At 33.3% G+C, this 12146-nt stretch overlaps 1 protein-coding gene across 3 annotated transcripts in view; it reads left to right on the plus strand.

Moving 5' to 3' along the window:
- CSMD3 (CUB and Sushi multiple domains 3) overlaps positions 1 to 12146 on the plus strand; it is a gene marked incomplete at its 5' end in the record, with an annotated part of 624550 nt that overhangs the window by 558468 nt on the left and 53936 nt on the right. For all 3 annotated transcript variants that reach the window (XM_084280272.1, XM_084280273.1, XM_084280274.1), the window contains 3 exons: positions 6995 to 7168; positions 9683 to 9856; positions 11289 to 11474. In XM_084280272.1, the coding sequence (XP_084136398.1) occupies positions 6995 to 7168; positions 9683 to 9856; positions 11289 to 11474 (534 nt within the window). The remainder of the gene's footprint in view (positions 1 to 6994; positions 7169 to 9682; positions 9857 to 11288; positions 11475 to 12146) is intronic.

Consider the following 12146-nt stretch of genomic DNA (forward strand, 5'->3'; position numbering starts at 1 on the left):
ACAACTACCAGAAAAAAGGTTGTGGTGAGCTAGGGTCAGCCTCTTCTCGCAGGTAAGTAGCAATAGGGCAAGAGGGAACAGCTGCAAGTTGCACCAGGGTTAAGTTCATATTAGAAATTAGGGGAATTTTATTCCCAGAAAGTGTGGTGAGACATTGGAACAGGTTGCCCAAGGAGGTCATGGAGTCACCATCCCTTGGAGTGTTTAAGTAAAGGTTGGATGAGGTACTTAGGGACATGGTTTATTTAGTAATATAGGTGGTAGGGGGACATTTGGACTAGATGATCATGGTGGTCTTTTCCAACCTTAATTATTCAATGACTCTATTCTTTGGAAGAGCAAGGTAGAGAAGTATAGCCAGAGAGTTAACTTTCAATTCTTGTATTTGAGAAAAAGGTATACATACTAAGGAGTAACTGTACCTTTAAAGTTTTATCAGTTAAGAACAGAGGAACTGAAGTATTTATATTTTTTCAATTGACTTTCAATCACTGAAAAGTTTCTGTGGTTATGTATCCTCTGAAGTGTAGCCGTTCTGCCACTATTTTCAACCTTAAAACTTTTGGAAAAACATACAAACACCTAACTTCTTCCTCTTCACTGTTTTTAAACATCTGTTTTTAAACTCATGATATTTCAACTAAAAGGTAATTTTGTATCTCCAGTGATACTGAACTAATATAACTAGCATTAGCCATATGCTTCTCTTTGCTCTTCAGTACTACTCCATAATAATAACTAGACTTTCAAATGAGACATATGATGTTTCATCTTTAAAGAATTATTCAGCCATTGCAAGGAATTCAGCAGAGAACTTCCCCCTCTGGGACATAGATTTAAAAAAAAAGGTTTAAATGAATGCTAACATTCATCCTGAGCAATTTTAGTACAGCTTGAGCAGCTGGCAAGGTGAGGATCTTCTGAAACTAGCAGGCAAAAAAATACCACAAACACTATTTGTCCAGGACTGTGTCAGTGTTATTTCAGTACTGTGATTTTCTGCAGAATATGTTTTTTTTTTGTGAACAGGAGGATGTAAAAAAATATATCCTTATCAGAAATGCAAGCCCTGTAGAGAGGAAAGAAATTCTAGCAAGTAATTCTCTCCTCAGCTGGGGTCATCTTGACAGGTTAATTAAATTTGCTCAATAATAACCTAAATCTCTTTTTCAATAATATATTGATATGTAGAATTCTTTCACTAACTATGCTCATGTTTGACATTACTGACGACTAAAATAAGTATAGGGATGTTTTTACCTTTTAATGTAAAGTTTCTGTATTCATTTATTCCTACTCTTGTATGTCAGAGAGTAACCTGCATATAAGAAAACTCATTTGCAGCTGAGATTTCTAAGGTTCTGACACTAAGTTACTATGCTGATTCTTCATTGCTAGAGATGGATCTCATGTTAAGTTAGGTTATTTGTTTTGTGCTCACACATTATTAATATCCTTCATTCCCACTTTTTGACTAATTTTGTTTCTTAATAATATTCCATGTAGTTATTTTCAAAGTTTACTAGACTGGAAATGGAGAATGTTATAGTACTTATCTCCCCCATCTAATCTGCTACACAGCAAAACCTTCACATTTAATTTCTCTCTTTTTACTCAATGAGCATTCACTCTTTGCCTTTACAGAAGTGGCATCTTTTGATTCAGTGTTATAAATTACAGGTTACATTAAGACCTAGGGGTCTTAACTTGATTCACAGAACTCCTGTATGGATCTTTTATAGAAAGATGGAAATGTTTTTTATCATAGAAAAGATGGAAATACACCCAAGTTTATGATACAGCACTAAAATAAGACATTGACAATAAGCATGACTATCCTGGAAGCAGTCTAGAATAGCGTAGTCTAAAATAGCCTAGAAGCCCAACATACTGTGAAGTCAGATATTTACTAGTGAGGTTTTAATTTTTTTTTTCCTTCTGGTAATATGAATTATGATAATCTAATGTTGCAAATATTTGAATCGAGATTTGGCTTAACATTTGCCAATTTTATTTTAGGTTTTCTTTTATCCATAACCCATTTCTTAATGGAGTAAATGTTAAATTTATTATATGTTTGTAATTGACAATTTAGCATGGGGGTATTTTTTTTTATCTCGTTCATTCTGAAAAACACAGATCAGAAGTACCACCATGATCTTGCTACTTAACAACTTCGTCTGTCCTGTATTTCGCACAAATCTTATATGATTGTTTTCATGTTTTGTTTTCAATAGCCTCCTAAGATGACTACAATAGTTTTATTTTTGTTTCTAATTGGTGTCAGAATATTTCCTTAAGGATCAAAAAATGATATTCCATTAAATAATAACAGTAAGATTAACTCCTTTAATCAATATAAAATATTGAGAGATGTATGGGTGGTTTAAACCACCATATAAATAGATAATAAAATCAATATATCTTAAATACTTTATCGTACATTCGCAAAATAAATTTTCTGGCAAGCACGGAAAAAAAACCCAAACAGGCAATGTTGTTGCTCAGTATTTGAACCATTGTTTTTCGAGCAATACTCTCATGTTTTTTTCTCAGCATTCCTTTGCTTTCTACTTCCTTACCTTTTCGCATCTGTTTTCAGTTTTCTGCCATAATTTTTCTAGAAGATTTGTTCATATTTACAGGGAGGTCTCTCAAGATGATACCCATTTTACAGTACTTGCATTTAGTTCTCAGTGAAACCACTCACCTGCAGAGCTTAGCTCCTGAGCAGTTTTGTATCTAGATTGCATAATTAGGAATAATCTCATTGCAAAAGACATTTATCCACACCTTCTGGTTATATTGAATGAAGGCTAGATATTACAACAAACAGTTTTATAATTTTATTCCATTTCATTGCACCAAATTTCACAACTAAATGATGTCAAAACTAATGATTCAGAGGGGGTGTGACATATTTGTCAAATGAGAAGAGATTTTAAATTATATTCCTTTATGGCTTTTCACTATTTTTTGCAGTAGTGAAGTCTTACCTTACTCCTTGTTTATACAAGTGTGACAAAACTGACATCGATTAGATGATAGATGATATATATATGTAACATAAATGAGTGGAAAAAGCTTTTAGGGATACCACTGTGAGACAAAACGAAGGAATAGAGTTGATCTTCAATGCTATTGCACAATAAGTATACCTCATTCAGACAAAATCACTTTCTCAGAAAACTATGTATGTGTATTACTTGTTTCTCACAGACTGCAAAAGCATAAGCAGTAATGTGAGATTTGAAAACTTCCCACTACCAAAAACCCCAAAACGCCAAACTGATTATTTTTATGTGTGTGTGACTTACATATATAATGCAAACATATAATGCACAAAGAAAATAATGAAATCTTTTAATGTGAGAGATTAAAAAGCAAGTCTTGAAAAACAATTAACAGCAGAAATGATCATAAAAACTACTGGGATATGAAGAAATGAATATGAGCACAACCTTAATGTATAACGAACATATTGGGATTCTTTTTGTCACAAATATCTTAAAAGAAAAATGGCAAAAGGGAAGAATTCTGCAATTATTCATAAGAAAAAGAAACACCTTGAAGAAATACAAAAAATCTGAATAGAGTGGATGAGAAATTAAATAATAACTACTCTTCTAGATATGTGGGTGGATGCTGGTGGTTCTGATTTTTTTTTTTTTTTTGGGTGTGGGTTTCTTTCTCTTCCTTTTTTTCTTGGTATTGGAGAAGTAGTGATAGTAAGTACTGTATATTAAAGGTTTTTATTTCCTCTGAGGGACACCACCTCTTTGGAGATTGAAATAGAGTAGAAAAATAAAGCAAACAAAGAGAAAATACTTCTGGAAAATATTAATGAGTCTCTGACTTTATTGCAACTTAGGGAATTTATTCAGCTGCATGCATTAGTGGAAATTTCAGTAATGTTCTCAAGGATTCACTTAGCAGGAAATGTGATACCATTACATAATTTCAGTAGCAAACACACTGAACTGCTTACCACATGACAAGTGGTATTTTGAAAATGAAAGAAATTGAATTGAAACTTATTTTTTAATGTGTCTCTGACAAAACTACCTCTAGAAAGCAGAGTGAAAACTGGAAACAAGCCCTGAAAATCCTATAGGATATTCACTTGCTTTTAAAATTGACATGAAAAATGTGTCATGAGTCACACAGGTTAACAGAAGGGTAGGAGTTGGCAGGGACTTCAGGTGATCATCTAGTCAACGCCCCCTGCTTAAGCAACATCACCTAGAGCAGGTTGCACAGGACTGCATCCAGGAAGGTTCTGAATCTTTTCGGAGAAGGAGATGCCGCAACCTCTCTGGGCAACCCGTCTCAGGGCTCTGTGGCCCTCAAAGGAAAGAGGTTTGTCTGCATTTTTGTTTGACATTTCCTGCGTTCCAGTTTGTGTCTATTGCCCTTTGCCCCTTGTCCTGTCACTGGGCACCATTGAGAAGACTCTGACCCCATTGGCTTGTTTCACACCCTTTCAATATTTATAGGCATTGAGTCACATTTCAGCTTGCTGTCCACCAAGACCAGAAATTTCATGGACAGCAGGACTACAGGGAAGTGATTGTGCCCCTGTACTTGGCACTGGTGAGACCATACTTTCAATACTGCATTCAGTTTTAGGCCCCTCACTATAATAAAGACGTTGAGGGTTTGGAGTGTGTCCCAAGAAGGATAATGTTGATGGTGAATGGTCTAGAGCACAAGTCTGACAAAGATCAGCTGAGGGAACTGGGGTTCATTAGCCTGGAGAAAAGGACCCCCAGTGGAGGCCTTACTGCTTTCTATAACTATCTGGAAAGAAATTGTGGTGAGGTGAGTATTGATCTCTTCTCCCAAATATAATGATAGGACAAGAGGAAATGGCCTCCACTTGTGCTAAGGGAGGCTTATATTGGATGTTAGTAAAAATTTCTTTACCAAAAGGGTTGTGAAGCATTGAAACAGGCTTCCCAGGGAAGTGTCTGAGTCACCATCCCTGAAAGTACTGAAAAGACATGCAGATGTGGCACTCTGGGACATGGTTTAGTGGTGGACTGTTAATAGTTGGACTTGATCTTAAAGGTATTTTCCAACCTAAACAATTCTATGATTCTATGACCCCAGTCACTTTTAGCGAAGTTGTTACCCAGCCCCACAGAAAACATTAATGCAAGATTTATAGATGATTTACAACAAATTTTTCATCTGTTGTGGTTTTTGTAATGTCCGTGCACAGTTGCAGAAACTGTAGTGTGATCTCTGTCATCTGATGTGTTGAATTACTTCAGTTTTGTTACCTTTGCACAGGAAACACAGCTTGATCGTTCTGAAGATGTATGCTGCTTCCACTTTACTGCCAGAAAGAAATACTAAAATCATAATTGAGAACAAGGCTCAATATTGTAATGAAATGCAATTAGAAAATTATTTTCTTGAACATGGTGTGAATCACTTTAAATGTTCTAATTGCACTTCTGATAGAAAACTCTCTTTTCCAGATCAATTTTTACTGGTTGTTCCTTTTTATCATCATAAATGTAATGATGATAAATGTGATAGGGAACTTGGGCCCTTTTTTGCATGCTCAAGGAAGTCTAGTGCATACTGAACAGATTACAGCTTTCCTGGGGAGTAAAGAAATAGTTTAACAAAAAAATATAAGCATGTTTTAATGTCATCTTATCCCACAAAACATAAACCAAGTTTCAAGTATGCCTGGTCCTTATGTAACACTGAGGGAAACAGAGAGGGGAAAACAGAGGAGAATATACACTTGTACAATATCAGATTTGTTCCTTATACAGAAGTCAAATTGCACTCACCAATTTAAGCTTTGAGGGGCTACTTATTACCAATATTGTAATTTCTGATGATTTCATCATGATTTGTAAAATGAAATACTATACAAGGCTTCAATTGCCAGGTGCAAGGTATAAGAAAATATCAGTTTTGCATTTTCTATAGGAAGTTTCTATTCCTGAAAGAATGAGGCAAAATGCTGAAAATTGCATCAGTTTTATAAATACATCCAAGGTCAAATGAAAAGTAACCCAACCTATATTTGATTCTGAATATTCTTTGTTACTAGCAAGCCCATGTTTTGTTTGTGGGGTATTTTTTAAGAAGTAGAGAGCAGAACAGAAGAGTTTTGGTGGCGGGAATTTTTTTTTTCCACTAAAGCGCTAACAGAAACATTGTTTGTTTTTCTTGCTTGCCTTACTTGTTTTTACAGTGAATTTTCTGCCTTATGACATAGTTGTTATGAGGTCAACAGTTCTCAGAGGATTTCCCATTAACACATTATTTGTTGAATCATGGTGACTATATTCCAGAGTTCATTAAATAAAAGAGTAACAAATGACACATGGTTCCTTCTTTTCCCCTTCCTTTCTATATTAAATGCCTGTTAGTGCATTTCATAGTCTAACCAAAATATTTTTCCTATTTTGATAATACAGAGTAGGAGATTAGGCCAAGGCATAGAACAGTTTCTGGTTGCAGGACATTTGGATGAAGTTGCACTGTTTACCTTTAAGCCAAACATGCTAAGCTTTTGTGGACTCGTCTTGGATCAGTAAGAGAGGAAGAACAGAAGACAATCCACTCAGTCAGGGTCCAGCAATAAATTGTGCAAGTTAATTTGTTTCCATTGTAAGAAGGCTGTATTTATAATATGGACATGGATTCCTGTATATAGAGGATGTTTATAATACTTATATGTATTCATTCTAATAGAATTTTACAGGTTTTAATGAAAAGGAGTTGCTCTTTTTTTTTTAAGAAATATGAGAATATATGACATTTAATCTCTTTGTTACACTGTCCTTTCATAAATTTTTTAAATTTTTAGTAAGTGTACAGTCCTACTAATACAACTGCATATAATAAAATGTTCAGCTTTTCTTTCTTTTTTTTTTTTTTTTTTTTTAATTGAGGAGGTATATTTAAAATTTCTCTGGTATATTTACTGATTTTTTTTTTTTTTAATTTACTTTGAAAAATGTAGCTGGTCACTGTGGTATTCCAGATAATATTGTCAATGGTCAAGTAATTGGAGAAAATTATGGCTACAGAGACACAGTTGTGTACCAGTGCAGTCCTGGTTTCCGGTTGATTGGTTCTTCTGTACGAATATGTCAACAGGATCACAACTGGTCTGGTCAGCTGCCATCCTGTGTGCGTAAGTAAGCATGGCAACACATACTGCTTTGTTTTACAGGAATATCTCTGTCAGACAGGAGAAGAAGTGACTTTGAAACTCAGCATTCATTTAAAAAATATAAAATAAAAGTAGATACCCAGAAGTATATGTGATTCATCTATCAGTTGAAGTTTAATGTCACTTTAAATTTCCACTAAGTTCTTGCATCTTTTGGCCATTAAATACCTGTCTTTTGTATATGAGTATTAATTTTTTTTCGAAAAGTGATTGTACTTAAGCTGTTAAGTACTCAAATTTGAACATGGCTTCATGTCTGTTAGTGGCTTTTTTAATATCTAATGTACATTTGACTGTGGTAGTTAGATAAGTACATACTCTAATAATACTATCAATACTGATGATGAAAGTGTTTGCTTCAGCAATTTTTTTTAAATTATTTTTTCCCCCTCATAACAAAGATGCTTTTATTTTGTTTTCTGGATTGCTTGTGGTTTTTTTGTGTTTTGTATTTTTTAATGAGGCCATAATATATGTCAACATCACATGAAATACCATTATTTAATACTATAAAATGCTGCATTCCATTTGGGAAAAATTGACAGTTATTGAAGGATTCTCGAACAAATTATAACTGTGTTTCAATAATTTGAGTTCATTAATATCAGTGTATTGAAAATGTATTAGCTTGCCTTCAAATATTCTATTTTTATAGCTACATTTTGGTAGCAGAATATATCTGAATGATTTATAATACACAATGTTATTTCATTACACTTACTGCTTACTCTTTGTTTTACATAAAACTAGATATAAATAGCACTTCTATAATAATTATATTTCTTAATTTTGTTTCCACTTTATGATAAGTAATAGGTCAATACTTCTTTATATCACATTTCAGACCAACACACTATAGGTAACTGTTAAAGCAGTAGACCAAGTTATTCAAGAATTTCTAAATTAAAATGTCAGTATCAAAAAAAAATCACAATTGTTTTGGATTTGCTAAGAACAGAGAAAACAAGTATTTTATTCCTCCAATCAAATACAAAATTTGGGCAGAAGCTTAGACTTGCTAAAGGCTACTATAAACATCTGTTTTTACCTTTGTGGTGGGTATTCAGGAACAGCTCCACATCAGATTAAAAGTTCAAATGAAATATAGAAAAATAGCCCCACAATTCTTTATTTATTTAACTTTGGATGTTTTAGTTGAATCAAAATTTAGATATTTTGACCTTTTTACCTTAAAATTCAACACTCTTGCTTATACAGTGGACAGATGTATTACTACTGTTTTGTAATGCTATTGTATATGCATGGCTAATAAAATGATATGCAAATTTCATACTTCTGTATGCGCATCTCTACCTGACAGCTTTACAGATCTCAACAGTTTAGTGGACTGTTCTAATTGTTCTTTTTGGGTAAAAATGCAATTCCTTATATAAAATTTTTTAATGCCAGTAACATAAAGTTAAAATATTTAATTAAAATAGCTTAGTAGTATTAATAGAACATACAAAATTCAATTTAACTTTCATTCATAGAATATGCTGTAACTTGTCTCTATGGTATACTTTTATTTAAGGATGACTTGGTTCCTGGAGGTTGTTAAAATTTTGTTTCATTTAGATTATATGAATGGGTTTCTTTTAGAGTTATGCTAGTAAGTATTCTACATGGAGAAAAAGAACATGTATTTGACAAAATTAGCAAAATAAATTTAGAAAAATAATGACATTTCAAAGTAATAAAAAAATGAGAGTTTAATTTATTCTGTGATATTTTAATTTTAAATTGCTGGTTTACATTTTATTTATAAACTACTGGTGTTTCCTAAAACATAGATAAAAATATTTATAACTTGTTAATTAATTTGGTAAAATTAATTTGTGATTTATTTTCCTTACTGTTTTTTCATCTGGTCATTGTGGGCAAGAAAAGGAACTTTGCCTTCTGTAGTCAGTTTTTGCATAAATAAAACAAAAGCTTCAGAGTATTTGTATTGTTTCATATATCCAGTCATAAATTTATAACTGCACTAAATACTTAGTCCTCAAAGATAAACCAGAGTAATATACGTGGTAGGGGGACAGTTGGACTAGATGATCTTGGAGGTCTTTTCCAGCCTTAATGATTCTGTGATATTAATACGTATTGGTAAGAAATAATGCCTGAGCAACCAGTGTAATAAAATACTTCCTTTCAGTATCAGACTACATGCATTGAAAATCAATTGTTCTCTTTACTTCTGACTCTTAGGAGTTTTCCTCATTTGCCTTGATTACTGCATGGAAAATCCTACTCAGCTTTTTAAAATATTAAAATACATGCTTGAACATTTACTAAAATATGTCTTAGTTCTTATTCAGTTCAATGTGATTTTCTCATGGAAAGTACTCAGTATTTTATAAGATCAAAACTTTAAAATACTATTACATAAGGATTGTAATAATTATATCAGAAATCATGATAAGTGATAACAGCATGCTTTTGGGGTTTTTTTTTCTTTGTTTGTTGCACTGCTAGCTGTTAGCTGTGGTCACCCTGGTAGTCCTATTTATGGAAGAACAAGTGGAAATGGTTTCAACTTCAATGACGTAGTGACATTCTCATGCAATATTGGGTATGTTATGCAAGGACCAACCAAAGCACAGTGTCAAGCTAATAGGCAGTGGAGCCACCCACCTCCAATATGCAAAGGTAAGAATGCAAGCATTTACAAATTTCAAACTTAGTTAGAAAATTAAGGTTGAAAAATAAACTGAAGGTAAAGGAAACTGTCAAGACAAAATGATGACTCTCTTACTAAAAGATGACTTAAGATCTTTCATTTTCTGTTCTGCATTCAGAAGGTTGCCAGTATAACTGTTGCTGAGAAACTTTCTTATGTTTAGTTTCTATTATTTTTTTAAAATGGTTTCTATAAGTTATTTAGTCAAAATTATGAAGGAAATAAGAGCTTAAATTCTGAAATAATATTCTTTGTATTTTAGCTAATATACTTCTAATAGGTACATAGCAGGACATAGGTGTTTAGTTTTTTTTAACTTTTACATTTTCTAACTGCTCATCTTCACTTTGAATTTATGTTTAATGTACTTTTTGCTGTAACCTGCTTGCACATATACAGAAATCGCATTGGTTTTTTTCAGCTTCTTTCCAGCAACTTCTATGGACTTTTATCTGCACACAGCCTAAGTCATATTATGTGTTAATAGTAATTATTTTTACTATGCTTTTTCACTCCAACAGATGTTCTCTACTTCCCTTTGATCATTTTGCCTTTAGAAAAACTGCCAAATAGTTTACAGAACCGAAGTTCCCAAGATCTTTTTGCTGGTGAAAAGTTATTACTTTTTTAAATAGGTGATGATGTGTTTGCTTGACCAGAGGAGTCTATTGCATGGAAACTGTTAAAAAAACCCCTCTTTAACCTCCCCCAGCCCCCCGAATTATTATACTGCCCTCACCACACAACTCTGAGTCGCAAAAAAAGAAAACGAAAAACAACACAAAAAACTCCAAAACTGGTCTTCATTGATTTTCAAACACATGAATCCTAAAGTATTTGAGGATTCCTAAACACCAAAATATACCTCTGTTTTTAAAAGCATGTAGCCATTTGTTGGGATATTTCCCTGTTCTAGCAAAATCACCAGTCTTAACCAATCATGTGCCCTTTAGCTCAAAACATCTACCTCAAAGGTGCTCTACTATTAAAATGTTGCTATAGGAACAGGAGTATATTTGCATGGCTTGTTGGGTTAGACCAAAGGCACATATTGCTCCATAACCTGTTTCCAGCTGTAAGCAATAGTTTATGTAAAGGCAAAAGTCTAAATTGAATATATTGGTGTGTTCAGTCACTTTTAGTGGTGAACACTTTTACAGCATCATCACGGTCTGTGAAGAAACAGTTTTTTTGCTCTGCATTTAGCATATCCTGGTTTTAGACTCTCCTGTTTTCATATCACCATCCTAATTCGGTATCACCATATATAAAATCAGGTATATAAAGTCACGATGGTAACACTTTGGAAGTTTCTCATAAAATGGAATGGAGACCATTTAAAGACCACTGTAGTAGACTATATTTGGATGACTCTCACATCTATGTTCTTTTTCTTTTCAGTGGTGAATTGTTCTGATCCTGGAATTCCTGCAAATTCCATAAGAGAAAGTAAAATAGAACACGGAAATTTCACATATGGCACAGTGGTATTTTATGACTGTAATCCTGGATATTTTTTATTTGGCTCTTCAGTTTTAGTTTGTCAACCAAATGGCCACTGGGACAAACCCCTACCTGAATGCATTAGTAAGTAGATAATGTGTATCCTTCCATAAAGAATATGAACTAGACTAGATATTATTTTACACATGAATTCCGTAAGTCTTGTGACACACTTAGAATAAACATATTTATATACATTTTTGTATGTGCAGCAATAATAGAAGGTCTGAGTAGCAGCTGAAGTAGCACAGTTATTTTATTGTTGTATGTAGCAAATAACAGAAAACTTGCTCAACTACAGAAGTCTGTGAAAAAGATTATGCTTTAGGATCCAAATTTCTCTCTGAAAGAATGAGAGCTTTGAGTTCTAACCTGGGCACTGTCCATGATATGTCATAATAATTAAATTTATCAAATACTATCTTCTTATGATGCAGCGGCTCAGGATTTTTTACAAAAGCCTTTCAGCTTTTGGAATGTTTTGCAAATTCTTTCCCATTTGGACATAAGCAGGGCAGTCATTTAGTAATCTGCGCATTTTTCCACTGTAAGAGCAGTAGAAAAAAGTAGTAGAAAGTGGATGGATGTTTTTCTTTGAAACAGGTTGGATTATTTTTTTGACCTAGCTGGATTTCAATCTCTTTTTAACTAGCCTCAAAGAACATATATATTTTTTGAAATATTGAAAGAGTAATGGAGAAGAAACTTGGTAACAAAGGAAAAGTTGTTCACCTGTAAAGTGACTCAATTTCTTTG

Source organism: Gallinula chloropus, assembly GCF_964237585.1.
Source record: "Gallinula chloropus genome assembly, chromosome: 2".
NCBI lineage: Eukaryota > Metazoa > Chordata > Aves > Gruiformes > Rallidae > Gallinula > Gallinula chloropus.